The 26,027-nt window shown below is 45.7% G+C and overlaps 1 protein-coding gene and 1 long non-coding RNA gene across 4 annotated transcripts in view; one reads left to right on the top strand and one right to left on the bottom strand.

Moving 5' to 3' along the window:
* Window positions 1-376: 376 nt before the first annotated feature.
* Window positions 377-9,459, bottom strand: LOC308575866. 2 transcript variants are annotated; one of them, XR_014002955.1, is made up of 2 exons: window positions 8,994-9,459; window positions 377-985 (listed from the first exon to the last, which is right to left on the bottom strand). It is a non-coding gene; the product is annotated as an uncharacterized lncRNA (long non-coding RNA). The 2 variants fall into 2 exon arrangements; XR_014002956.1 differs by having other exon boundaries at window positions 9,174-9,459.
* A 281-nt stretch (window positions 9,460-9,740) lies between these two features.
* The window catches only part of FLVCR2 (FLVCR choline and putative heme transporter 2), a 45,660-nt gene continuing 29,373 nt past the window's right edge, over window positions 9,741-26,027 (top strand). The window contains exon 1 of one of the 2 annotated variants that reach the window (XM_081173666.1): window positions 9,741-10,541. In XM_081173666.1, coding sequence (XP_081029792.1) covers window positions 9,969-10,541 — 573 coding nt within the window. In that variant the 5' untranslated portion in view covers window positions 9,741-9,968. The remainder of the gene's footprint in view (window positions 10,542-26,027) is intronic. The other variant, XM_081173667.1, reaches the window with a different exon arrangement.

Raw genomic sequence — 26,027 nt, 5'->3', positions numbered from 1 at the left:
GCTTTCAAGTGTACGAGAGAATTTCCCTAATCCTGGCAGCTCTAATGGAAGAGGAGTCTCTGCTGATCTCCTCCTAGCTCTCCCCATTGTCCTCCCCATAAAGAATCCCAATGTTTTGACTCATTTCTACATAATGACTGACCACTGGGTTTCCTCACCTTTACAGAATGTTTCTGCACTAGGCAGCCTGACCTGAGGTAGAAAACAGAAAGATAAATCAGATTCGAAGTAGTAAAAGCAGACAGATAATTCTAACCCTCTAAATATTTTATTGGTCTGAAACACAATAGATTTATCCACCTTTATGGCATCCCATTTCTAAACTCTCAAGGCAGCTCTCAATATAACAACCATGTAATAAAATAATGCAGATGAAATTATTACAATTATTAATTACCTTCTACACCACCACCAACTCCTTCTACATACCCTATTAGTGAAAGTTTTGTAAGAATCTGTCAGAATATTTGAAGAACCAGTGCTGAAGAACAAAATGACATAATCACAAAAGGCTGGAAGGCAATCAATCAGGTTTCTGCGATACTTGTGGTCTAGAAAAAAAAGAGAGCAGCACTAAAGCAAATCCTTCATCTCAGTTATCTTCAAAAATCCCTACTCCTCAGCTGCAAAGAATTTCTTGTTTTACAATATGTGGCTTGTTGGACTTTAACCACATTTTGCTGCTTCCCAGCCTACTCCCACCTCTGGCCTTTTCCTTCCACTGAACTCCCTTGGAATTTCCAACACATTCCATCACCACAAGAAGCTCAGATCATGTCCTCTTTGCCTTAGAACCGTAATTTCCCCCTTATCCTTAATATTTGCATAGCTGCCCCCAATGGTGTTTAGAATTTTCTCTTGGTCCTTCAAGTAGAGAGTTGCTAGGTGTTCCTGAGTTCCTTTGCCTTCCATGGGTACAGCTTTCCTCATCATGGCATCTTCAGGAACAGGGCGGTCCCCTCAATTTCTTCTTGTTGTGCAGGAGCTATGCAATAGGGGAAGGGGGCCAAACTGTGATTCAGTGAAACTGATTGGCAGTAGGTTCAGGACAGAAAAAAGGAAGCACATACAACGCATAGTGAATGTACCAATATAAGAACATAAGAAGATTCTGCTGCTGAGTTTAGGCCCAAGGCCCTTCTAGCCTAGCATCCTATTCTCACAGTGGCCAATTAAGTGTGACTCCAAGCTACAGTACTAGGATTCAGAGGTGTTGAGAAGAATGCAATGTCATGCAAGGATGATTGCTCCATCAAGGCAAGCATTTGGGCTTCCATGAAGGAATGACCAACCCCCTCTGTTCTCTTGCTATGCACCGATCCATGGGTTCTCCTGAAACCCCACCTCCAGGAAATTGTGTGTGAGAGAGGAGGGAGAGGCAGGAAAGCCCTGTTGTGGAAGTGGAAGTCCTTGCACATAGCCATCATAGCTAGCAGCCACTGATAGCCTCCCCCACCCCCATGAATTTGTCTGAAGTCCTTTTAGAGCCTTCAAATTTGGTGGATAAAGGGACCCCTGACCATTAGGTCCAGTTGTGGCCGACTCTGGGGTTGCGGTGCTCATCTCGCTCTGTTGGCCGAGGGAGCGGCGTACAGCTTCTGGGTCATGTGGCCAGCATGACTAAGCTGCTTCTGGCAAACCAGCGCATGGAAATGCCGTTTACCTTCCTGCCAGAGCGGTACCTATTTATCTACTTGCACTTTGACGTGCTTTCGAACTGCTAGGTTGGCAGGAGCAGGGACCGAGCAATGGGAGCTCACCCCATTGAGGGGATTCGAACTGCCAACCTCCTGATCGGCAAGTCCTAGGCTCTGTGGTTTAACCCACAGCGCCACCCACGTCCCTCAAATTTGGTAGTCTTTGCATAATTTAATGACATGAGATGGTGATGAAGGCTGCCAGCTTAGATGTCTTTGGAAATAGGGTTGAATAGATGAATGAACACTGCAGCAGTGGCTTAGAATGAACCCTCCATGTCTGGAAGCAGTAAACCTCCCGCTTCCAGAAAGTGGGGCCAAAGAAGATGGCTGTCATATTCACACATGTGTGCTTTCCTAAGGTTGGCCGCTGTTGGCGGCAGAATGCAGGATGGACCTTGACCTGATCTAGTAAGGCAATGTTTATGTTCTTATCTTGAGTATGCACTCTTAATTATATGCAGGGGAACAGAGTGACCACCTCACGAATGGTTCACAACCTTTACCCCTGCTCCATTACATTCTGCCACTTGGCTCAGAGTTTGTACTCTGGGCTGCTGCTTGGCTCATCAGCATGTGTGTATTAGTTGTTTTCATTTAATGGGGCATGCACCCTATTTTTAACCTGGCCAGATGTGAACAAAGTCAGGGACACTCCCATCAATCACCTTCTTTCAATGTTTGTAAGGAATTTATATCACTGTTCATCAGTGCTGTTTTTCTAGAAAAAGAGGTGCTGGAACTTGCCATGAACACATCCCTTGTTTTCTTATAATGGCAATGGTGCCCACCTGAGAGGTGCCGGAATTGAGTTTTGCAGAGTTCTGGCTTAAAAAAAAGCCCTGCCTCTCATGTTCTTTCAGGGGGTGTGTATCACACATAATGCCAGGATTTGCCTTATCTCCTTCTGAACATTTCTCTATATTTTTCTGAACAAATAGTGATCTAATTCCTTTGAGCTGAAACTACTGTCAGGTATAAGCTACTTCTAGGACATTCCATACTGCAGCAGGAGCATAGCTGTCAACCTTCCCTTTTTTTGCGGGAAATTCCCTTATTCCAGCGCCGTTTCCCACTGCTATCCCGGATTGTTAGATATCCCGGAGACTGTCCCCGGGACAGGTGAGGCTGCTGATCCCTTATTTTCGAGGCTGCTGATCCCTTATTTTCGAGGCTGCTGATCCCTTATTTTCAAATCTGAAAGTTGACAGCTATGAGCAGGAGTAAGAAATGAGAAGCCAGCCACTGAAGCCATGCCACGCTTGCCTCTGTACTTGGCCTCCTCCACCCTGTTTTTTTGGACATGAGGGGCACTGCCTCATCCCAAATATTGGGGGCGCCCAAATGACTCAACCCCTAGGAGTTGGTGCCTCTGCTGGAGGGCATCAGGCTGGGGAAGCATAGAAGCATAGAGTTGGAAGAGACCACAAGGGCCATCGAGTCCAACCCCCTGCCAAGCAGGAAACACCATCAGAGCACTCCTGACATATGGTTGTCAAGCCTCTGCTTAAAGACCTCCAAAGTAGGAGACTCCACCACACTCCTTGGCAGCAAATTCCACTGTCAAACAGCTCTTACTGTCAGGAAGTTCTTCCTAATGTTTAGGTGGAATCTTCTTTCTTGTAGTTTGGATCCATTGCTCCGTGTCCGCTTCTCTGGAGCAGCAGAAAACAACCTTTCTCCCTCCTCTATGTGACATCCTTTTATATATTTGAACATGGCTATCATATCACCCCTTAACCTCCTCTTCTCCAGGCTAAACATGCCCAGCTCCCTTAGCCGTTCCTCATAAGGCATCGTTTCCAGGCCTTTGACCATTTTGGTTGCCCTCCTCTGGACACGTTCCAGTTTGTCAGTGTCCTTCTTGTACTGTGGTGCCCAGAACTGGACACAGTACTCCAGGTGAGGTCTGACCAGAGCAGAATACAGTGGCACTATTACTTCCCTTGATCTAGATGCTATACTCCTATTGATGCAGCCCAGAATTGCATTGGCTTTTTTAGCTGCTGCGTCACACTGTTGGCTCATGTCAAGTTTGTGGTCAACCAAGACTCCTAGATCCTTTTCACATGTACTGCTCTCAAGCCAGGTGTCACCCATCTTGTATTTGTGCCTCTCATTTTTTTTGCCCAAGTGCAATACTTTACATTTCTCCCTGTTAAAATTCATCTTGTTTGTTTTGGCCCAGTTCTCTAATCTGTCAAGGTCGTTTTGAAGTGTGATCCTGTCCTCTGGGGTGTTAGCCACCCCTCCCAGTTTGGTGTCATCTGCAAATTTGATCAGGATGCCCTTGAGTCCATCATCCAAGTCGTTGATAAAGATGTTGAATAAGACCGGGCCCAAGACAGAACCCTGTGGCACCCCACTAGTCACTCTTCTCCAGGATGAAGAGGAACCATTGATGAGCACCCTTTGGGTTCGGTCAGTCAGCCAGTTACAAATCCACTGAGTGGTAGCATAGTCAAGACCGCATTTTACCAGCTTCTTTACAAGAATATCATGGGGCACCTTGTCAAATGCCTTGCTGAAATCAAGGTAGGCTACATCCACTGCGTTCCCTTCATCTACCAGGCTTGTAATTCTGTCAAAAAACGAGATCAGGTTAGTCTGACATGACTTATTTTTTAGAAGTCCATGCTGACTATTGGTGATCACAGCTTTCCTTTCTAGGTGCTCACAGACTGTTTGCTTAATGATCTGCTCCAGAATCTTCCCTGGTATTGATGTCAGACTGACTGGGCGGTAATTATTTGGGTCCTCTCGTTTCCCCTTTTTGAAAATAGGGACAACATTTGCCCTCCTCCAGTCTGCCGGGACTTCGCCTGTTCTCCAGGAATTCTCAAAGATGACTGCCAGTGGTTCTGAGATCACATCTGCCAGTTCTTTTAATACTCTTGGATGCAGTTCATCTGGCCCTGGAGACTTGAATACATCTAAACTAGCCAAGTATTCTTGTATTATCTCCTTAGTTATTCTGGGCTGTGTTTCCTTTGCTGAATCATTTGCTCCAAATTCTTCAGGTCGGGCATTGTTTTCTTTATCGGAGAAGACTGAGGCAAAGAAGGCATTGAGGAGTTCAGCCCTTTCTGTGTCCCCTGTTTGCATTTCACCATCTTCTCCTCTGAGTGACCCCACTGTTTCTTTGTTCTTCCTTTTGCTACGAACATACCCATAAAAGCCTTTTTTGTTGCTTTTAACCTCTCTAGCAAGCCTGAGTTCATTCTGTGCTTTAGCTTTTCTGACTTTGTGTCTACACGTGCTGGCTATTTGTTTGAATTCCTCTTTGGTGGTTTCCCCCCTTTTCCATTTTTTGTACACATCCTTTTTTAATCTTAACTCAGTTAAAAGTTCTTTAGATAGCCACCCTGGCTTCTTTAGGCACCTTCCATGTTTCCGTCTCATTGGTATTGCCAGACGTGCTTTTACTATCTCCCTCTTAACAAACTCCCATCCATCATGAACTCCCTTTCCTTTTAGTATTACTGTCCATGGGATCTCACCCAGCACTTCCCTAAGTTTTATGAAGTCGGCTTTCTTAAAGTCAAGAAATTGAGTCCTAGTATGCTTGGCTGCTCCTTTCCGCTGTATAGTAAACTTCAGAAGAGCATGATCACTCGCGCCTAATGATCCTTCCACTTCTACCCCACTAACCAGGTCATCAACATTGGTTAGGACCAGATCTAAGAGTGTCCTTAAGTTTCCAGTACAAGCGCATCGTGTCTTTACTCTAGAGGAGTGCCTGGATGAGCAGCTTACAGTTCATAATGCTGCCTGCTCTATTCTAATATTTCTTCCAAACAGCTTCAGCAAACCTCACAAGATCTGGGAAACCAACACAGATAACAGGGAAATATGTTTGCATAAGCATTCTCTAGCACAATCTACAATCTCACCTCATTTCTCCCTCTCATGGCAATGCCCTTGCAGGCTCAGCTGGGAGTCCTTTTGGCCTTGAGATGGTAGTGAGGGGAGAAGTTCATGCTTCTTCTTCATTCGTGGGCCTTAGAGGCAATATTTTGTTTACTTGCGCAGAAGATCCTGATTAAAAGGTCTGCTACCCAGGGAAGCACAAGTGAGTTTTGTTTGTGCCAGTCCTCTGGAGCAATCTGTCTGGGCACAGGGTGCCCTGGAGTATATGGCTGGAAAACACTGGGTACGTGCACAGTGTTGCTGATGCACTCAATTTGCAAGCCTTCGGTATATGACCCTTTCCTGTGTGTAGAACACAGTGCAATTTAGGGCATGAAAATAATAATAAATGTCTCTCCACTTAACTTGAAAGCACAAGGGGGAGAAGGAACGGTATGAGCGCAGCTGTGTAGGGCTCATCTGGTTTAGCTACAGGTCAAGAGTGAGGTGAATCTGCGCTGCAGGGGCCTGCAATGTGTTTTCTTGGCTCTTGAGTATGTTATTTGTCCTTAAAGTCAGAAGAAGTGAATTTAAGTTCAAACATCTGACATGAAAACTGAATAATATCCTAGTTTAGAAAAACTAGTGAAAGCACAGGAAACAGGAAATGATGTTTGTGGCCAAGCTGACCTATCTATGATGGTCACTGGACCTGCTATTGAGCATTCTGCCTGATTTTTTTGCTGAGACACAACATTGGCCAGATTCTGATTTCTTTGAGGGGCGGTCAGACACTCTCCAGTGCATTTCCTCATCACTTTCCTTATTGCAAAAAGTGGGGAAAGTGGGTTTGTTGTATAAGACTCAACCTTGCATCCCAACAAAGCCAATAATAGGGATGGCTGGAGACAAAAGTGAGTGGGGCCATCGCTTGACACACAGTCTCTCTCTACCCAATGGGCTTCGGGGCGGGACGGAGGGACAGGTCACACTTGCCAGAGGCCTGAATCAAACAGTTGTAGAAGGCTTTCACCCACACCTCCTCCCATCACTCTATCCATTTTGGCTTCCCTGCATTCCCTCCATGCTTCTCCCACACGCCTTCAGGCTGCAGGTTCTCAACCCCTGGAATAGGGAGTTAGCCATGGGTGACCCAAGATTCCACACAACAGGGATTAAGTAATGAATTTTCCAGTCATGGAACTACAACTAGAAAAAGGGGTCTAATCTCTCTAAGATAAATCACACAAAGAACCAGGCCTATAATTTTGCATTTATGCTACCCTAGACTTCAGTTCCAAGATGCAACGCCTTCTGCCAAGATGCATGCAAACCAACCCAAGATGCATGCAAAACCATTTTATAGACTTGTTACAGTAGAACATGTTAAACCTGCCTAGTTCATAAATCGTTCATATGCTATTATTGTGCTTGCATGCCAAATGAAGTTTGAACTGCCTGTTTAATACTGGAAAGGTAATTGACCTTTCTTACCTACAGAGCCTATTCCTCATGATGTTTATCCATTACAGCTAGTAAAATGCCTTTCCAAATTAGTTCTAGCCCATAAATGAGCTATAAACAGAGAATGCATCAAACTAATGCCATTGACATTAGTTAATGGTTTTTAGTGTCCGTGGCCAGCTTATCAACTCTGAATTTATATGTTTTTAATCCTTAACTTCTTGCAGAACCAGCTACCTACTAATCACAAATGCTTCTCTTCAGTGGAGTGCGGTGAAATGTTGCATAGGGGAACAGTTAGGGCCAGACGCGCCAGTTTGCGAGGGCGATGGAGGAGAGGGAATGTTGCGCACACAACATTCTTCCCTTCACCAGGCAACAGACAGAATGCTGGAACCCTGCTGCCTCCCTCCCAAAACCAGGACTAGCTTAGTCCCCCTAGTCCAGCCTAATCTAGTGGATAGCACTCTATGTTAGAGAAGCAACCTATGCCTCCAGTGACAAAGTTTGCTTCCAGATTACCTGTTTAATTAGCATTCAGCCTAATTTGTTTGCAGAGATTTGATTATGTGTCAGCTATCTAATGAGCATTTATCCTGATTTATTTGTTTGGAGACTGAATGATGTGTTATCCCACACCTTCCAGTGCATTTTCTGTTCAATTTCCTTTTCAATATAAGTCTGATCTTTTGGGGAAGTGGGTTTGTTTTGCAAGCGCTCCCAAATCAGCTTTAATTGTGCAGTGAGAGTTTGCCAAGATGCGACTGAATCTCACCTGACCGGGGGGGGGGGGGGGAGAGACAGTCTGGAAGTGCCCAGACTATGTACCTTATTCATCTTTTATGTACCCCTTCTAGAAAACTCAGTACAATTTATCAGGGCAGATGAACCACCTACTAACCGTACCTCCGTCTTCTCTGGATTCAGTTTGAGCTTACAAGGTTGCAACCCTTATTTCCTAGATTGTGTATTAAGTTCCAGCGAGATCAATGGCACTTGCTTCCAAATAAATATGCTTAGGACTACAATGTAAAAGATGCCGAAAATGTCTGCAGCTGGATTGGATGCCTCTCCTCCCCCTCCCCATCACAAGAGCGGGAGAACACGCTCTTTTGTTTGCATCAGGAGCCAAGTGTTATGTTTTGCAGTGGGAGCTGACCCAGTTCTCTGCTGAATCTGTTATTGACTTGTCGGCTGCTGCTGCTCTCTTTGTACAGAGCCCTGTTCCCCCAACTGAAGGTGCTTGTATAGCATTTCACTCAGTTTTATGAAACTCTGTTCTATGATATAATGAGCTTTTGCAAAAAGAGCAAGTGCTACCGACTTCAACTGAGGCCAGAAGGTTCTTTCTACCATTGCACTACAGTGTTCTGCTTTATGCTGCCGAAAAGCTGTATCAATAGACTTTCTTTTCGGTGCATAACTTACTGCAGTGGTGCAACTAGGGAATTTTAGACTCTGGACTTAATGGTTGGTGGGGGATATGGGTGGGGCTTTAAGATAGCCATGTTTATCACTTCACAGCGAGTATTTCTCTTCTCCGCCTCCTCCTCATGCTTTACAAATGCTTCTACATTCTTGATATGTTACAGCAAAAAACAAACAGACAACAATTTGCCAGCCCTGGTCAAAGGTAAATAAATACTCTCAGCATGTGCTCTTTTTCATTCTGTATTCACTTCCGTCAGAGCACCATCCGGACCACAAGAACAAGAGTTTGTTTCTGCAGTCCTGATGCGAAATGTATTAACTTGGGAATCAGCACTACATTGTTCTAGAAAGGGATAATATATTTGCAATGAGCATCTGTTACCATGCACAGCCAGCTACCCTCTCACTTAAAAAAGAATTGAGAAGGAAGGATGTGCAGGAGTCTGTACCATCCTCTCTGGGCCCCAGCTCCCCATATGCCTGTTTGGATCTGTCCCCAACATCTGCTGCTTTCTCGGTGGTCATTTGCGACCCGGGACTTCGGCCACTGACCTGCAAGCCCCGTTGTGCTATGGGCAGAGAGTTGGTTCCCCGCTTTTTTATCAAGTCGCTCTTGCCTCGGGCAGCGAACCAGGAACTAGGAAGCAGCTTCAGCTTCCGATTTTACCGGCAGTCAGGCTGCGCGCACCCTCCCCGTTTACTTTCCAATCCGAATTGAGAAAAAACCCCGACCTGGTCGGTGTGCACACCCTCAGCCTGGCAGACCGCGAACCGGGACGTCGCCCCCCTCTTTCCCAAGCCAAGGACTGGGACCAGATGACTGGCGGTCTTTCGAGCCCCGTTCCTCTCGGTCGACGCGCCGCCGGAAGAATTTTGGCAGGTCCTTCCCGCGCTCCCGCCCTCAGAGCAAAACGAAGCGGGAGCTCGTGAGGCCGCCGAAAAGGTTCCCGCGCTCTCGGTGCGAACGGAAGGCGGGAGAAGAGCTTGGAAGGCCCACCCCCACCCCCCTTTCCCGGAGGCTGCGGGGTTCTCGCGCAGGGCGCAACGCTAACGGCGCTGCGCGGCTGGGGACTCCCGGACGGGACCGTCGGGGGGCTTGCGCCTGCGCCACTTTCTGTGCCCCTCCCCGAGCTTTTTCGCGGGACGGAGAGAGTTGCCATAGCAATAGCAGGAAGCAGCGCAGAGGGGCGGGGGGCAGGCAGCCAATCCGCGCCCGGAGGGGCGTGGTGGTGGGTGTCCAGGTAGCTCCTTCCAACGCGGGCCGGGGGGGGGTGGTTTCTGGCTGACGCGCCTCGGTGGGCGGGGCGGCGTGACGTGCGCCGTGGAGGCAAACCTTGAGCTGGCAACATGAGCCGCGAAAGGTGAGTGCAAGAGGAAGAAAGTCCGGCAAGGCGAGGCGTGCGCGCGGGGGGCGCTCGCGGCACCGGGGCTGCTGGCTGAGGGAAGAGCGAGGGATCCCCGAGCCCGCGCTGGTGTCCCGCCGTCGGAGGAGGAACTTGTCGCTCAGTGCGCACTTCCTCGGCCGCTATGGTGAGCGGGGAGCCGGAGCTCGGAGAGAAGCGGACGGGGTACCGAGCCGAGCCCGATCTGCTGCAAGAGGCGAAGCCCGAGCCGGCGGACGCCGAGACGCCCAACGGGTCGGCGCCGGGGTCGGTGCCGGAGGTGCGCCTGACGCGGCGGCGCTGGGCAATCGTCTTCCTCTTCAGCGCCTATTCGTTCTGCAACGCTTTCCAGTGGATCCAGTACGGCAGCATCAGCGTCGTCTTCGCGCGCTTCTACGGCGTGACCCCTTTCGCCATCGACTGGCTCTCCATGTGCTACATGATCGTCTACATCCCGCTGCTCTTCCCGGTCGCCTGGCTGCTGGACAAGAAGGGGCTGCGCCTCATCGCCCTGGTGGGCTCCGCTCTCAACTGCGTGGGCGCCTGGGTGAAGACGGGCAGCACGAAGCCAAACCTCTTCCCCGTCACCGTCCTGGGACAGGTGGTCTGCTCGCTGGCCCAAGTCTTCATCCTGGGCATGCCGTCCCACATCGCTTCCGTCTGGTTTGGGTCCCGGGAGGTCTCCAGTGCGTGCTCCATCGCTGTCTTTGGTAACCAGGTAGGTGGCAAAATATTCAGGTACGCATTAAGCCACGGGTTCCCAAGTTGTGATCCACAGATCACCAGCTGTCCACAAGCTTTACTCAGATCCTTCATAGTGTATCTGTGGCTGAAACTAGGAGATGGTGCATCCGTTGCCTTTTAATATTTGTACTGACTTTTAATTGCATTTGTATTGCATTTGTATTTCTTATATTGTACTTTGTTGTGTTGCAGGTTGACGTTTATAGAATTCAGATTGTGTCTTTCAAAACTTAGATACAGCTTTTTATTTATAAATGTATGAATCTCAAAGTGATTCAACTACAGCAGTTCAGCTGCAACAGCCACAACTAAAATAAAACTCAAATATCTACAATCAGGAAATGCCAGGATAAAAAGGAAGGTCTTTGGGAAAGTGCCCTGTGGTCAGTGCTCACTTGATCTCTACAGGGATCTCTGGTCACACCCACACCTTCCATTAAAAGCACATTTAATGGGGGCCCTTTTTTGTATTAATCATTGTGCATTCGCCACCAAAGCAGCCACTATGTGTCCTGGTGCCTCTTTCAGATCAATTGAGCAAGTTGTCATGTCATTGCAATGGCAACACCATCAAAATAAATAAATTAGTGGGTGGGGGCACAGAAGGGACAAAGTACGTTGAACCTTGTCCAGTGGCGTAGCGTGGGGGGTGCAGGGGGGCCCGGCTGCACCGGGCGCAACATCTGGGGGTTAGGGTTAGGGGCGCAAATCCACGGGTTAGGGGGCGCAAATCCACGGGTTAGGGGGCGCAAATCCACGGGTTAGGGGGCGCAAATTACTTGCCTTGCCCCGGGTGCTGACAACCCACGCTACGCTACTGACCTTGTCCAACATATGGAAATGAAAGAAGCGATCAAAAATACAATTACAAATCATACAGCATCTAGCACCATTATAATTGCTACAATAGAAGAATCATTGAGTGGTCCACCAATATTCTTAGCAGTCCATGGCGAAACATGGTTTGAGGACCACCAAATTAAATAATACCAACAATTTCCATCTTGTTCAATAGTATAAGGTCGGAGAGAAAGAGATGAGGGGGGTTAGAGGAAAGGAGGTGGTCCTTTCCTTTACATAAGACCACATAACACCGGTCTTGAAAGATCTACATTGGCTCCCAGTACGTTTCTGAGCACAATTCAAAGTGTTGTTGCTGACCTTTAAAGCCCTAAATGGCCTCGGTCCTGTATACCTGAAGGAGCGTCTCCACCCCCATCGTTCTGCCTGGACACTGAGGTCCAGCTCCGAGGGCCTTCTGGCAGTTCCCTCACTGCGAGAAGCCAAGTTACAGGGAACCAGGCAGAGGGCCTTCTCGGTAGTGACACCTGCCCTGTTGAATGCCCTCCCGTCAGATGTCAAAGAGAAGAACAACTACCAGACTTTAAGAAGATATCTGAAGGCAGCCCTCTTTAGGGAAACTTTTAATGTTTAAAAGACCACTGTATTTTAATATTTTGTTGGAAGCCACCCAGAGTGGCTGGGGAAACCCAGCCAGATGGGCGGAGTATAAATAATAAATCATTATCATTATCATCTGATCTTGAGAGGGCTCATCCGTGTTTTTGCTTGCCCCATGCCTAGAAAGGACAGGCCCACATGGTTTTCCACTTGACTCACTCTTTCTAGGCACAGGTCCAAGTAGTTTTCTCCATTCTCAGAGAAAACCTGCTCTTTAGCTCTAAATTGGAGCAAACATCAATCCATTCCAGAACAAACCCAAATTGCTATTTGCCATTGGCCCATCTGGGATTCTAGTTCCCCTGCCAATCAGCTGACATCACCCTGATCGGTGGGTGTCAGCTGGTGGGCAGGGGTGGTGGTGTTCAATTCTTCATTGGTGGTGTGCACTAGTTCCCTGCAGAGAACTGGTGTTCACAGATAATGCAACAGGATGGTACACTTAGTTCACCAGCTTATAGCAGGGTGGTGTTAGTGTTAAATTCTGGTCAGTTTGCCTGAACAAATCACTTTGCATTGAAACCCCTGTGATCAGGAAGGGGGTTGAATCAAAACTCCTGCTAAAACTAACCCCCCCCCCCACTTTATCGGTGTGCTTTGATGTTCCGACTTTGGGACTTCAAAACACCAAATAACATGATGCCGTTGTGATATCAGATGATTTACAGGCAGGCCACCCACCTCTCAGATTTGGTTTGAGAGACCAGTCCTGATAAGGATCTGACCTGTGGAGCCAAACAGGTTCCCCGCCTGTGATCTACTTTGTAGGCTAAAAGCTTGCTAGCATAAAGGAATCACTAACCAGTGGAAAGTAACAGTGGCGAGTAAATCTAGATGTAAGACATGTGTTGCTATACTTCCTCAGGCATGTGCATAGCTGGTGCACCAGCCTAAATTAGGCATAAATGCTCCTGGCAAATCCTGGTGCAAGGCAGAACCCAGGAGGATGCCCAGACTGTAAGTCTGATTCTTCAAGGTGAGTACTACCCCATCCAAAACAGGCTGAGTCCCTATTCCAGAGTCTGCATCCTTCCTGACTGGGAGTGCATGTATCTTGTTTCAGCTTCCATTTATTCATCCAGCCCATTACTGTCCCTAGGGATGTGCTTCTGCTAAAGTTCAGTACAGTGATACCTTGGTTTACAACCATAACCCGTTCCAGAGGTCCGCTTGTAAACCAAAACAGGTTGTAACCCAAGGCGCACTTTCACCAATGGGGCCTCAAAAAAAAAATTAGTTGTAATCCAAAATAAAAATGGGTTGTAATCCAAAAAAAGAGACACACACTTCAGGGTCTGATGTGGTTGTAATCCAAAATGGCTGTAAACCAAAACGGTTGCAAACCAAGGTACCACTGTACCTTTCCTAGCTAACAGCCGAAGTCTGGAACAGTTTTCATGCTCTCCGAACAGCATAAGGTGGTTTTCCAGATTTTTATTGTTACAGAATTTTCAGAACTTCCTTATGAAGTTAAAATAACAATCCAGTTATTTTGTGCAGTTTTCCCCCCTCTCTTATTTTACTTCATACTTTATTTCTTACTGGTTTCCAATATATATATATATATATATATTTAAACCAACATTTATAATACTGCATGATTGTAGTAAAACCTCTACTCTGATAAATATTAAAATCATTAATAAAGACAGTTAAAAACAATTAGTGGCTCTCTTGTGATGCTGGCAGCAGATCTGAGCTCTATACTTCCCCCTCCTTTCAAAATTGGCATTGTTATCAGAGAAGTGGCTTCCTGGGCAGGGGGAAATAAAGGAAATGTACGTGTACATCAAAGTACCATTGTCTCTGGTGAGTTTGTTTGTGCATGATGTGGCGGAAGTGTTCGATGTTCTCTATCCTTCCGCAGGGGTAGCCAGTGTGGAATCCAACTGATGCTCTAGGCTAGAACAACAATTCCCATCATCTGTGACCATGCTGGCCGGGGCTGGTGGGAGTCCAGCAACATCTGCAGACCACAGCATTGGCCACCCTTGCTCTAGTGCCGTCTCCCTAAATGCTGATTCTGCTGCATCAAAGGGAATTCCCACATGCATTTGCCGCTTTTATCTTGTTTAAGAGAGAATCCCAGGACTCTCCTGTCTTTGCGTTTGTGGTTAACCTCACTGTGAAACTAAGGCCTTCATTTTAAATATAAGACCATGCAACTAACCCTCCAACCCTCAAAGACTGTGGGTTGTATTCAGCAATATGCTCTTCTGATCCTTCTGCCAATGCAAGCGTTTTAGCTAGCCGGTTGAAATGCTCTCCTTCCCCTCCCTGGCCAGAGCAAACACTGTTCTGGAGTTTTCTCCAGAAACCCTCTAAGCCAATTTGGGTGGGTACCTGAGAAGAGGAGAGTTGGGGAAGCCACATTGTTCAATCCGAAGTCCTTGCCAAGGGCTCATTAGGTGAATCATACCCTATTAAGATAGTGAGAGGACCACAAGGCAGTTTATAATAAGAAACACAAAAATGCATAACATAGTAACAAACAAAAACAACGCTCCCCTTGCAGTTTAAAAGGCCATGTTTCTGTCAGAATAGGTAGAGACAGGTAGGTTTTTGATGGTTTTTTTTTGTCGCTTTATAATTTGTTGGAAGCTGCTCAGAATGGCTGTGGAAACCTAGTCAGGTGGGCAGCAAGCAAACAAATAAACAAATAAATCTAGCTGCTTTATAATAGCTTGTATTTGGAACATTTTCTTTGCAATGAATGGCCACCATAGGGGATGTATTAGTACTCCTGCAAACTTGATGGATCCTCTTACTTGAAAATCTTTCTTTATTTTCTTGCCAAGTATGCTACTCTCCAGTTGTTTGACCTAGACAGAATATTATTGCTAGCATCTACTGTGCTCAATAATGATGTTCTTTTCTAAAATCAGGATATTACGGAGCTGAACAAGAGCAAACAAAATAAGTTTCCCTCCGGCTCCTGTATAAGAAATGCTCTGTGTTCAGGTTCTTCCCCCTCACAGGTGTGGATTGCTGAAGGCAAAAGGGAAGTGCCTGATGCTGACATTGCACAATAAGAAGATGCCTTGGCTTTCAGGCAGTCTTCCTGAGTTCTGCACACGCAGAAGATATAGGCATAATAATAGCTGTGATCATTAAAAGTCAGTGTGATGGTGAAGATTGCTGTACGCATTTGAAAGGAGATAAGTGTGCTTGACTCACCGATCTGAAATTGCATGCCCTTAAGAATGATCTCTCACAACAAGTACCATTGATGCATTTTAAATGGCTCTTCATAGCAGAGACACTTAACTTTGTACAACTGTTTGAGCTGTTAGAGACCTAAGTCAGCAGCTGAACAGTTCCTCTGCCAGAGTTGTCTGGAAATGCACACATGCAGAAAGAGAGGGAGGGAGGGAAGGAAGGAAGGAAGGAAGGAAGGAAGGAAGGAAGGAAGGAAAGAAAGAAAGAAAGAAAGAAAGAAAGAAAGAAAGAAAGAAAGGGTCAAATAGAACTCAAAGATAGAACCTTTCTATGGGATTTGAGCATGGGTTGGCAAACTAAGGTCCACAGGCCGGATCAGGCCCAATTGCCTTCTAGATCCGACCCATGGACGGGCCAGGATTTGCAGAGTGGATCGCCAGCGTGCATGTTCTTTCCTTTTCCCTCCCTCTCCCTCCCACGGCTGCACTTTTCTCCTCAGGGACAGAGCAATCTTGTCCCACCATCGATGGTGGGAGTCGGCTCACTCACCTGCCCACCTCAGCAGGGCAGTGCTGTGAAGGGGGCGTGTGACGCCTGCTCCCGGCTGCTGCATTATTTTCCTCCCCCCCCTCTTCCTCAGCGCTGCTTCCTCCCTCCCTCCCTCCCTCCCTCCCTTCCTTCTCTGCACCGCTTCCTCGTACGCTTTCTTCATCCCTCCCTCCCTCCTTCATTCCTCCCATGGCATTCAGGCAGGTTGTTGTGGTGGCCACGGCCGCCGCTTGTGGGTTGGCAGGCGGCTCTGTCTTCAGGGTGCCCCTTGGGAAGCAGCAGCAGCAGGTGGTTAAAAGCTCCTGCGATGCCCTGGTTCCCCTACCTCTGTCCGCGGCTCCTCCGCCAGGGCTGCTGCTTCTGCCTTCGCCAGCCAATGCAGCCTCCTACTCCGCCATGGCGCCTGGCTGGCTGGAGAAGCCCAACTGCAGCTATTGGGACAACAACTGGGACAGGTAAAGCGAAGCATCTTCAGGCCTCTTTGCAGGCGGGCGAAAATCGTTCTCCCCCCCCCCAAAAAATATAGTTGCCCCCCCCACAAGGTCTGAGGGACAGTGGACCGGCCCCCTGCTGAAAAAGTTTGCTAACCCCTGGATTTGAGAGTGGGATCCCTCTTTTCCCTAAAGAGGGTACAGGTTACTGTAACAAAGAGTTGACTTTTGTAATTTTGCAACATTTGCGGCTGCTTCATGGTGTAAGCAGTAGAAACATGTCAATGCATTTGCCCGCTGCTTTGCACTTGGGCAGGAGTCCAGGGGATGCTGGCATATTTGGGGAGCATGTTGCCTGGGCATATTGCCTGTGCTGCATTTTCATGGTGCATTGTTTAAGCACATTTGATGTGACCAGAGCCTCTTTCTGCCAGATTTCACGTGTCTCCTTGGTTGAAATAAAGTTGTTTTATCTTTCTGATGTCTCACTCTGTTGGAGTTTGGTAATTATATTATAGTGCAGAACAAAATAGTCTGGTTAGACTGCTGGCTGAAAGGATAAAGAAAACTCAAGGCCATTCTAAGTACAGGTTTACAGATGGCCAAGCTGGAACCAAGAAGATAACAGTCAATACTGATACCAGTGGTCTTAAAAATTTCAGCAGCATCCTGTACGAGGCCAAAATTCAATGACTTTCCCAACTCTTTCATTCTGCTCAGTTCACTACATTATAATTGCAAAGCCCTGCAGCGTCCTTTGTGTTGGCACCAAGTGCACCAGGACCAGTCACACTCCCCAAAATCCCCCTCTGCTGATACTGAACTTGTAGAAGATACAGTAAGTAAAGCCTGAAAGGAAATGATCTTCTTTGCCAACAAGTAGTTATTGAAAGAGAAGGAATCAGTGAGGAGGAAGAGCAGATTGCCTTTCTATCTCTCACAATTTCCCCTGGTTCAGGTAGCTCAAGATAGCATCTAACTACCAACATTTATTCTAAAGGCTTGTCAGCTAGTGCGTTTGCCCCATTCTAAATAATCCCCACTTGTGCTTTTTCATTGTTTAAGTTATCACATGATTTCTTGGAACACACCACACACAATGTTGCAAGAGGGATCTATGAGACTCCTTCTGCTTTCCTGCTCTCCAGCTAAGTATCTTGACCTTAAACCCAGAATGCAAACACTGAGATAGGGAGACAATGTTTTTGGGTTGCCATTGGGGACGTGGTACATTAGACATATCTTGTAGACTTTGCTTTTGTTTCAAGGACAAAAGTCTGGATAGTTTCTCTTATAAAATGTTTGAGGCGATATCACAGAGTACTGTTCCTTGAGCTGTTCATAATGTTTTTAGTAGCCCTCTGCCTTTCAGCTAGGAATAATTTGTCAGGTACTGTAGTTTTTTCAAAGTTTGCTGTTGTGACCCAACATGTTTGACTTATGTTTGGTGGCTATCCAAAGTGGGCTTTGGTGTCAAATTAATTTTTTTAATTTTTAATTTGCATTTTATTTATTTGTTAACATTCTTATATTACATCGGTAAACGTTGTCATATTACATTACAGGACTTACTATAATATAATTTCCAACATGTATACAAAAATTATATACAAATTTTATATACCTAGAAAGAAAATGAAACAAAAAAAAGTACAAAAAGAAAAAAGAAAAACAATACCCCCAAAATCATATACATACCAACACACTAGACTTCTTGTCTATCCCATTGTATATTCCTTTTTTTACAAATGAATGTACTCTTATTATTGTATATTTCTTTACATTTTATCTAATACATTCCTATATCAATATGTGCTCTTAGTCTTATTTCTCAACTCATTCTCACTTCAATGTCAATCAAATGCTAGCATAGATAGCGAACCTATACTGTATTTTTGAACATATGTTTTATATCTGTCCCACTTTTCCATATTTTTTTGTTTTGAATTGCCTCTCAGGGTATTTGTTAACTGCGTCATTTCAGCAAATTCTTGTAGCTTGTAATGCCGGTCCGTTATTGTTGGGGCTTCTTGTTCCTTCCACCCTTTGCCACCAAAGTCTGAGCTGCGGCCGTTGCATATAAGAATACCTCCCTAAAGGCCTTCGGGATGTCCCTTCCAACAATGCTTAACAGAAAGGCCTCTGGTCTTTTAAAAAAAGTTATTCCAAACATTTTTTTCAACTCCTCGTAAATTAAGCCCCAGAACAATTTGATCTTCCTACATGTCCACCACATATGATACATCTCGCCATTACTCCCACCACACCTCCAACAAGTATTCACTATTTTTATACATCTTTGATAGTCTTGAGGGGGTGAGGTACCATCTGTGCTGCATCTTTTCTTTGATGTTATAACACGCCGTAAATCTCATATTTGTTCTCCAAAGCTCTTCCCATTCGGCCATCATTATTGGACGTCCAATGTCCTGTGCCCATCTAATCATTGTTGCCTTAACCTCCTCCTCCTTAACTTCCCATTCCAGGAGGAGTCAATATATTCTCGAAATTACCCTGATTTTATTATTTATTAATTATGCTTCAAGTTTAGAGGGCTGATGATCAAATCCAATCTTTTTATCTTATTTAAATATTTCATATATTTGATGGGGGCTTTGGTGTCAAATTAAACTTGATGTAATTTCTGCAAATGAAGTCATAAATGGTAATGGTGTTTGGCAGACATTGCCTTTAAGTTCTTGCATATTATATTATAATATAATGTTATATTATATGATAATATGATATATATGATATATGATATGATATATATATGATATTATTATTATTATTATTATTATTATTATTATTATTATTATTATTATTATTATTATTATTATTATGTCATTGAACTGATAAAATATGTCCTGATATATGGGCTGGCAGGGTGGCCCTGGACATTTTGCCACTGTAGGCAAAATGCCCCACCACCTGACACACCCCCCAATCCAGGCCCCCTCCCTACCCCCAGTGTTGTGCCCACACTGTTACCGGCCTCGCCACCATAATTGCACCCTTGTCTGCAGCTGCACCCTCATTGCCACTACGATGCAGCGGCAGTGGTGAAGGTGCAGCAATAGCAGTGAGGGCAAGGATGTTGTGGCAGCAGCATGGGCAGTGAGCTGGCAGTGGCACAATGGCAAAGCACGGGTTCGATCTGCTGCCGAGGCAAATTGCTTCACCTCCTCGCCAGCTTTGAGGGTGGTATGCTGAGCCAAAGAAAAGTGCATTGGATAATTGCAATATGCTTTTCAGAACAGTCCGCATACATTTGTAGTGCCCTTAAATATGTCCCTCACATACTGTGACTACAAATTCCTGCTAGCCAGCTAGATTAACCCAACCTTGCTGCTTTAACTTTGCCCTGAATGTGAGCCCAGGAGGGCCAGAAGTCCTGCATATGAAAGGCAAGTTTTATCTGAGTATTGAACTGAACTAGGATGTGCATTTGATTTTGGCAAAGGAGGGGGACTGAAATGAGCTGGACAAGGGTTTGGCAATGGAATTTTCCCAGGAAATACCAGAAAACATTTCCAAAGAGAAAAATAAAATAAAATAAAATAAAATAAAATAAAATAAAATAAAATAAAATAAAATAAAATAATATAATATAGGTGGCCAAGGAACAGTAATGCCTAATCTTTGCACAGTGTTCAAAGTGCTTCATGAGCACTATCGAGTTGCGAATGTTGCAACATTCCTGCAGGGTAAGTCAGTTTTATAGTCAAATATTCTATTTCCAGAGTGCAGGGTGGCCACATCAGCACCCATGTATGAGAGGAAAGTATCTATAGGCTCGTGGGACCCCTTAAATGCACAAAAATACAACAGATCTTAGTATTGGCATCCGCTTAGCATCAGTGGTACATTTCTTGATGTGCAATATACAGTACTTTTCTGTGTATAAGACTAGGTTTCTTAATTTAAAAACCATGTTCAAAATTGTGGGTTGTCTTATACGCGGATACAATCTCCCCCCATTTTCTCAATTTGGAGTCCCCAAAAATAGGGGGTGTCTTATACATGGGGGCGTCTTATACACGGGAAAATATGGTAACATTGAAGCTGAGCTTCTATTGGTGTGGATTTGAACAACTCCAAAGCATCCTGGGGAGCTTTGATCCTCTTTGTTTTCCCTTCTTACTCTTGCCGTGGTGGGTGTTAGCATCTGGACTCTTAGGTGAGAGCAAAAAGGAGATTTTAAAGGACAGCAAGGCCAACTAGGGCTCATTATAATATTCATTTGCCAAGGATCCCCGCTACAGCATAAATGGAAGGTGGAGGAATTCATTTTTATGCTTTATTGCCTGTGAATGAGATGAAGGTGAGATGAGTGAAGAAGATTGTTAGGAAGATAAGATGGGGAGGCAGAAAGAAAAGCTGGGTGTTGGTCTGGATCTCCCACATACCCTTAACCAAGAGGTGGCAAGGCTTTGATGTGGGGGGGGGGCAGGGGAGGCCATAGTGGTATGAGAGACAAACCCCAATGCAACCATATGGCTGGATGAAGTGGACTACTCTAATTACAGGAGATACTCCAGATTTGCCATTTACCATCTAATTGCTTCTAAAGTCCAGGGTAGAAAGTGGAGTGTGTGTTGTATTCCAGCAGAGATGTGGCTCCTGAAGAAATGACTGGGTTTGTAAAACTAGATGCCAGCCCTAGGCGAAATTAAGCAACACTGAGACACAAATAGCCTGCATACCACTTTCTGTAGCGCATCTGTTGGCGCTTGGCTTGGGCCTGACTGCAGTGCACTTATTTTTGGGATTGGTTGCATTTATGGCAATGGCACATCCAATCCCCACAACCCGCACGTACCAGGGACTTCCTCTCCTCTGCTCAAGGCTGCTGTCCAGACATATGGCTGACAGTGGGAATTGTGGAATAAGCACCGGTCTGGTAAGGCTTCATCAGATAGTTGCAGCCTTTACCATTCTGTATGAGTTTTACATGGCTGAAATATCTCCCTAGTGAGGAGGAAATAGGGTGTAGCCATGTGTCTTCTGTCCTTGTGGGTCTTGTAGTAGCCAGCAAAACCGGTGTGATTATTTATTTTACTATATCTTAGTGCTGCTTTTCAGAAAATTATTGTTTCCCAAAGAAGTTCACATTAACAAGAGAGGGAGGGAGGGGCATTGCTACCGGGCTTACAAAGACACAGCAGGGAAGGCGAGAGGGTGGAAGAAGTAGAATCATAGAATCATAGAGTTGGAATAGACCACAAGGGCCATCGAGTCCAACCCCCTGCCAAGCAGGAAGGAAATAAGTTCTTTAAGGCCAGAACAAAGAGGTGAAGAATAAGCAGGCATTTCTCTGTAGTTGAGTTTAGGCCATTTTCTGTTTATTTATTTGCTTGTTGATGTTTCCTTATTGAATAGTATTTTGGGGGCTCTTGTTCCTTGGTGGATGTAGAGCATCTTCCCATCTTGCTTCTGCGGTCCCAGTGCAGCTGGCATTTGGAGTGGAGCATCCTGTCTGCAGGTTTCCTGCAGCTGCTCCTTCTCTGGCTGATGGATGGGACCTTCTTGGTCTCCCCTTGGCCTCAACGCTATTCCTGGGAGGCAGGAGGAGCAGCTTCACAGCACCTTCCCATGCTGCCTTCAGCTGACCCTGGACAACTAATTAAAAAAATGTTTCTGCTATCCCTTGGTTGGGGGTTTGATTCTCAAGTTCACTTTGGCAAGTTTCTGTGTCTTGGCCAATTGTGGAGAACAACACTGCTTTTGAAATTTAGGTGACTGGTATTGCAAAATGTGTTTGTTTGATATTCCTACTACATTGCTCTGTTCCTACCTTGTTCTGGAGTGTCCCTTTGATCTGAGTGGCGCTTACTCATGTATGGTTTCCCCACACTTGGAAACCTGTTTGGTTCCTGAATCTCTCCTCCTAGACAGTAGCCATTAGAAATCAGACCCCGAGGCTGTACTTTTAGATCCACTTCCCTGTGAGTAAGCTTCATTGAACTCAGTGGGAATTTTCCATTTAAACATGGATAAGATTGCACTGTTAAGGAAAAAGAGACTGTAGGATAAACATTAAGCCAGTTTGACTTAAAGGCCACAGGTTGGACCTGCAACATGCAATATTGTTCCTGGTCAACCACCTTCTTCTCTTCCAGGTCTCTCCATTCCCTTCCTTCTCCCTCTTGGTTTTCCACCCTCCCCAACAGTGCACTTCATGCTCAGTGAACATGCTCAGTCATCACTGGGATGCTTTTGGGTCCTATCTCTTTAGTCCCCACCCCCCACCCCTTTTTGTATTTGTGCAAACTTTGGTGTTTCCCCAAGTTGGCTAATATTTCCTTTTTAGCATGTGGTTGGTGTGATTTTGATGACAGAAGTGATGGCACACTTGCTTGAGTGCTGGAAATAAAGGAAGATGCTGCTCAGTGACTTGAACCTCTGAGATGAGTTGTGACCGGGTCAGAAGTCCTTTTTGAAAGTGCCATGTCATTGGCTGCTTGGTCGCAAGATGTGTTCGCATTTCCGGCTGTGCTTTCTTCCGTAGGAGTTATATCTGCCTTTCGTTCTTACTCTGCAGATTTTTTTAGCTGATGACCATGCTCCCTGCGGTATTCTGCTTTCCCCCGGAATAGCTCCGTGTTTATGCATTTCTGCATGTGGTTATTTCAGATGTTCAGTCCATAAAGGCTTACTACAAACTCTGCCAAAGCTGTTTTTCTTTTCTTTTTTAAATGAACTTCAAATTGCTTTTCTAAATGGAGTCCTTTGTGCTATATTAGAAAGCAATATACATTATTTGTGTGTGGTGAGGTTGAGTCAGTCTATTTGTGTTTTGTGCAAACCAGCCTGGAAAGGAGGGTGGAGGAGTGTGGTACTTGGAGGGTGTTTGTCCATCAGTGGTTTTGCTGGTACCACTGGTCATATACTTCCTCCACGAAGGCGGTTCTTACATGGGAAAGGATCATGTGTCCACTTCCATGTTTATTGGGGAAAATGCATCCACTTAAACACACATGTATTTTTGGTTGGGGTTACCCTCTATCTATGCTGTGGTCCAAGGGACGTGGGTGGCGCTGTGGGTTAAACCACAGAGCCTAGGACTTGCCGATCAGAAAGTCGGCGGTTCAAATCCCCGTGACGGGGTGAGCTCCCGTTGCTCGGTTCCTGCTCCTGCCAACCTAGCAGTTCAAGAGCACATCAAAGTGCAAGTAGATAAATAGGTACTGCTCCAGCGGGAAGGTAAATGGCGTTTCCGTGCGCTGCTCTGGTTCGCCAGAAGTGGCTTAGTCATGCTGGCCACATGACCCGGAAGCTGTACGCCAGCTCCCTCGGCCAATAAAGCGAGATGAGCACCGCAACCCCAGAGTTGGCCACAACTGGACCTAATGGTCAGAGGTCCCTTTACCTTTACCTTACGCTGTGGTCCACTCAAAATCACTCCCAATATCCCAACTCCAATGCCCCTAATTAAATAAAGGGGGGAGATCACAGATATCTTACACTGGGTGTTTGAGGAAATAAAACAAATGAAAGCATAAGATGCATTTGTGTTTGAGTAGAGCTGAAGCATGACTGGAGAAAATAGGGCAAAGTGCAGTGGGGTGTCAAGTAAGGCTATATGCAGCACTTGAAAAGAGAGGTGATGTCTCTTGCCTTTGCATTCATTTCCTTCCAAAAATCCCGAAAGGTCTGGCAGAGCTCATTCATTCTTTTTCTCTCTGACAGACATTTCAGGCTCATTTTAATTGTGGACAAAAAGTTTTCTGGAATATCCTTCTAGGAGGTGCAAGCATAAAGATTGCCAGGATGTGTGAGTCTTTGGCTGCTTTGAGAAGTAATGCTCAAACCTTTTCATTTTGCTTTTGTCTGTAATAAAAAAAGAAGTGAAAAAGCAAGATTGACTTTAATGTATTTTTAGGGGGCTTCTTTCTGCTTTTTTACTCTTCGTTTAACAGTGTTCACAAAACACTGGGTAGTAGACAACTGAGTTTTACTTAGAGTGGACCTGTTGAAATTAATGGACCTAAGTTAACCTTATTAATTAATTTCAATGGATGCACTCCGAGTACAGGGACGCAGGTGGCGCTGTGGTCTAAACCACTGAGCCCAGGGCTTGCTGATTGGAAGGTTGGCGGTTCAAATCCCCACGATGGGTGAGCTCCTATTGCTCGGTCCCTGCTCCTGCCAACCTAGCAGTTTGAAAGCATGTCAAAACGCAAGTAGATAAATAGGTACCACTCTGGCAGGAAGGTAAACGTTGTTTCTGTGCTCTGCTCTGGTTTCACCAGAAGTGGCTTAGTCATGCTGGTAACATGACCCGGAAAAACTGCGGATAAACGTCGGCTCCCTCGGCCAGTAAAGCAAGATGAGCATTGCAACCCCAGAGTTGTTCGTGATTGGACTTAACTGTCAGCGGTCCTTTACCTTTTCCTTTTACTCTGAGTAATGCTATGTTGAATGCTACCCGATGTATCCAAATTAAAAGTTGTTCTTAGAGCCTGTTGTGGTTTTCCTGCCAATGGAAGGAACTATATTGGCAACTGTCTCCAAACCACATGCAAAGTGCAGGATTGCCCGTCATGATAGTGAAGAAATTTGACGAAATTTCTTTTATCCTAACCACCAGCTGAACATGTAAAAACAGAAGAAATGACAAGAGGAATATTTAAATTTTAGGTTTGCTCTGATCTACTATTGCATGCTTACAGGTGGCGCTGTGGGTTAAACCTCAGCGCCTAGGACTTGCCGATCGCATGGTCGGCGGTTCGAATCCCTGCGGCGGGGTGAGCTCCCGTCTCTCGGTCCCAGCTCCTGCCCACCTAGCAGTTCGAAAGCACCCATAAAGTGCAAGTAGATAAATAGGTACCGCTTTCTAGCGGGAAGGTAAACGGCGTTTCCGTGTGCTGCGCTGGTGCCGGCTCGCCAGAGCAGCTTCATCACGCTGGCCACGTGACCCGGAAGTGTCTCCGGACAGCGCTGGCCCCTGGCCTCTTAAGTGAGATGGGCGCACAACCCCAGAGTCGGACACGACTGGCCCGTACGGGCAGGGGTACCTTTACCTTTACCTTTACTATTGCATGCTGGACCGTGGGAGGAAGTAGCTGGCATCAGTTTTAGGATTTGCTATAGTTGTAGATCAGGGATGGGGGACTGCCAAATATTCCATGGACTCCAACTCCCAGCCAGTGTGGCCAGTGCCTTTATTTCCTTTTCAAGTAAAGGCTCAGATCTGTATGTATTCCTCACAGCTATACAAAAATTAAGCTGGTTGTCTTCTTTTGGGGACCTTGGGAATTACTGGGGCCTAATTTCTGAGAGAGGACTTGAACAGAGTGACCTGAATAGAAGCAGCAACTTTGAGTTGTGGTCTAAAACATGGCACAATAGTTTATGATGCCACTGAGTCATCAAAAAGTCTACTCTATCCTTGGGCAAGGCACTTACCTTTGAGTTTGTTTGTTTCCAGTCCACAAAGTGGATGCACTTACATATTTGTAGGGTCCTTTTCCAGGATGAACGTGATAAGCAGTTTGAAGTGCTTCTCACACTGAAAGTGCTAGTGGCAAAATTCTTGGAAATCTCTTCTTAATTGTGCCACGCACTGAAGTGGGATATGTTGTGCATTACATTATAGCAGGGATGTCCAACTACCAAGGGACTGCAATCTGTTCCCAGTATAAAAAACTGGCAGTGATCTACCCATTGTCATTGGAGGGAAGAGCCAAAGTTGTGGAGCTTTTTTTAGGGGCCAACATTACATTCGGTGATCACTTTCTTTCATCCCGCAATCTACCTGATAGACACCACTGCATTATAGCTTTCAGTTGTGGCTCTGTCATTCATATAAATGATCTGAGTTTCAGGAATCTCTGCCCACATTTGTCTCACTATGA

This window comes from Podarcis bocagei (genome assembly GCF_964188305.1).
Source record: "Podarcis bocagei genome assembly, chromosome: 1".
Classification (NCBI taxonomy): Eukaryota; Metazoa; Chordata; class Lepidosauria; order Squamata; family Lacertidae; genus Podarcis; species Podarcis bocagei.
Note: the sequence above shows the minus strand (reverse complement) of the source record. Positions and strands in the feature narration are given on the sequence as shown.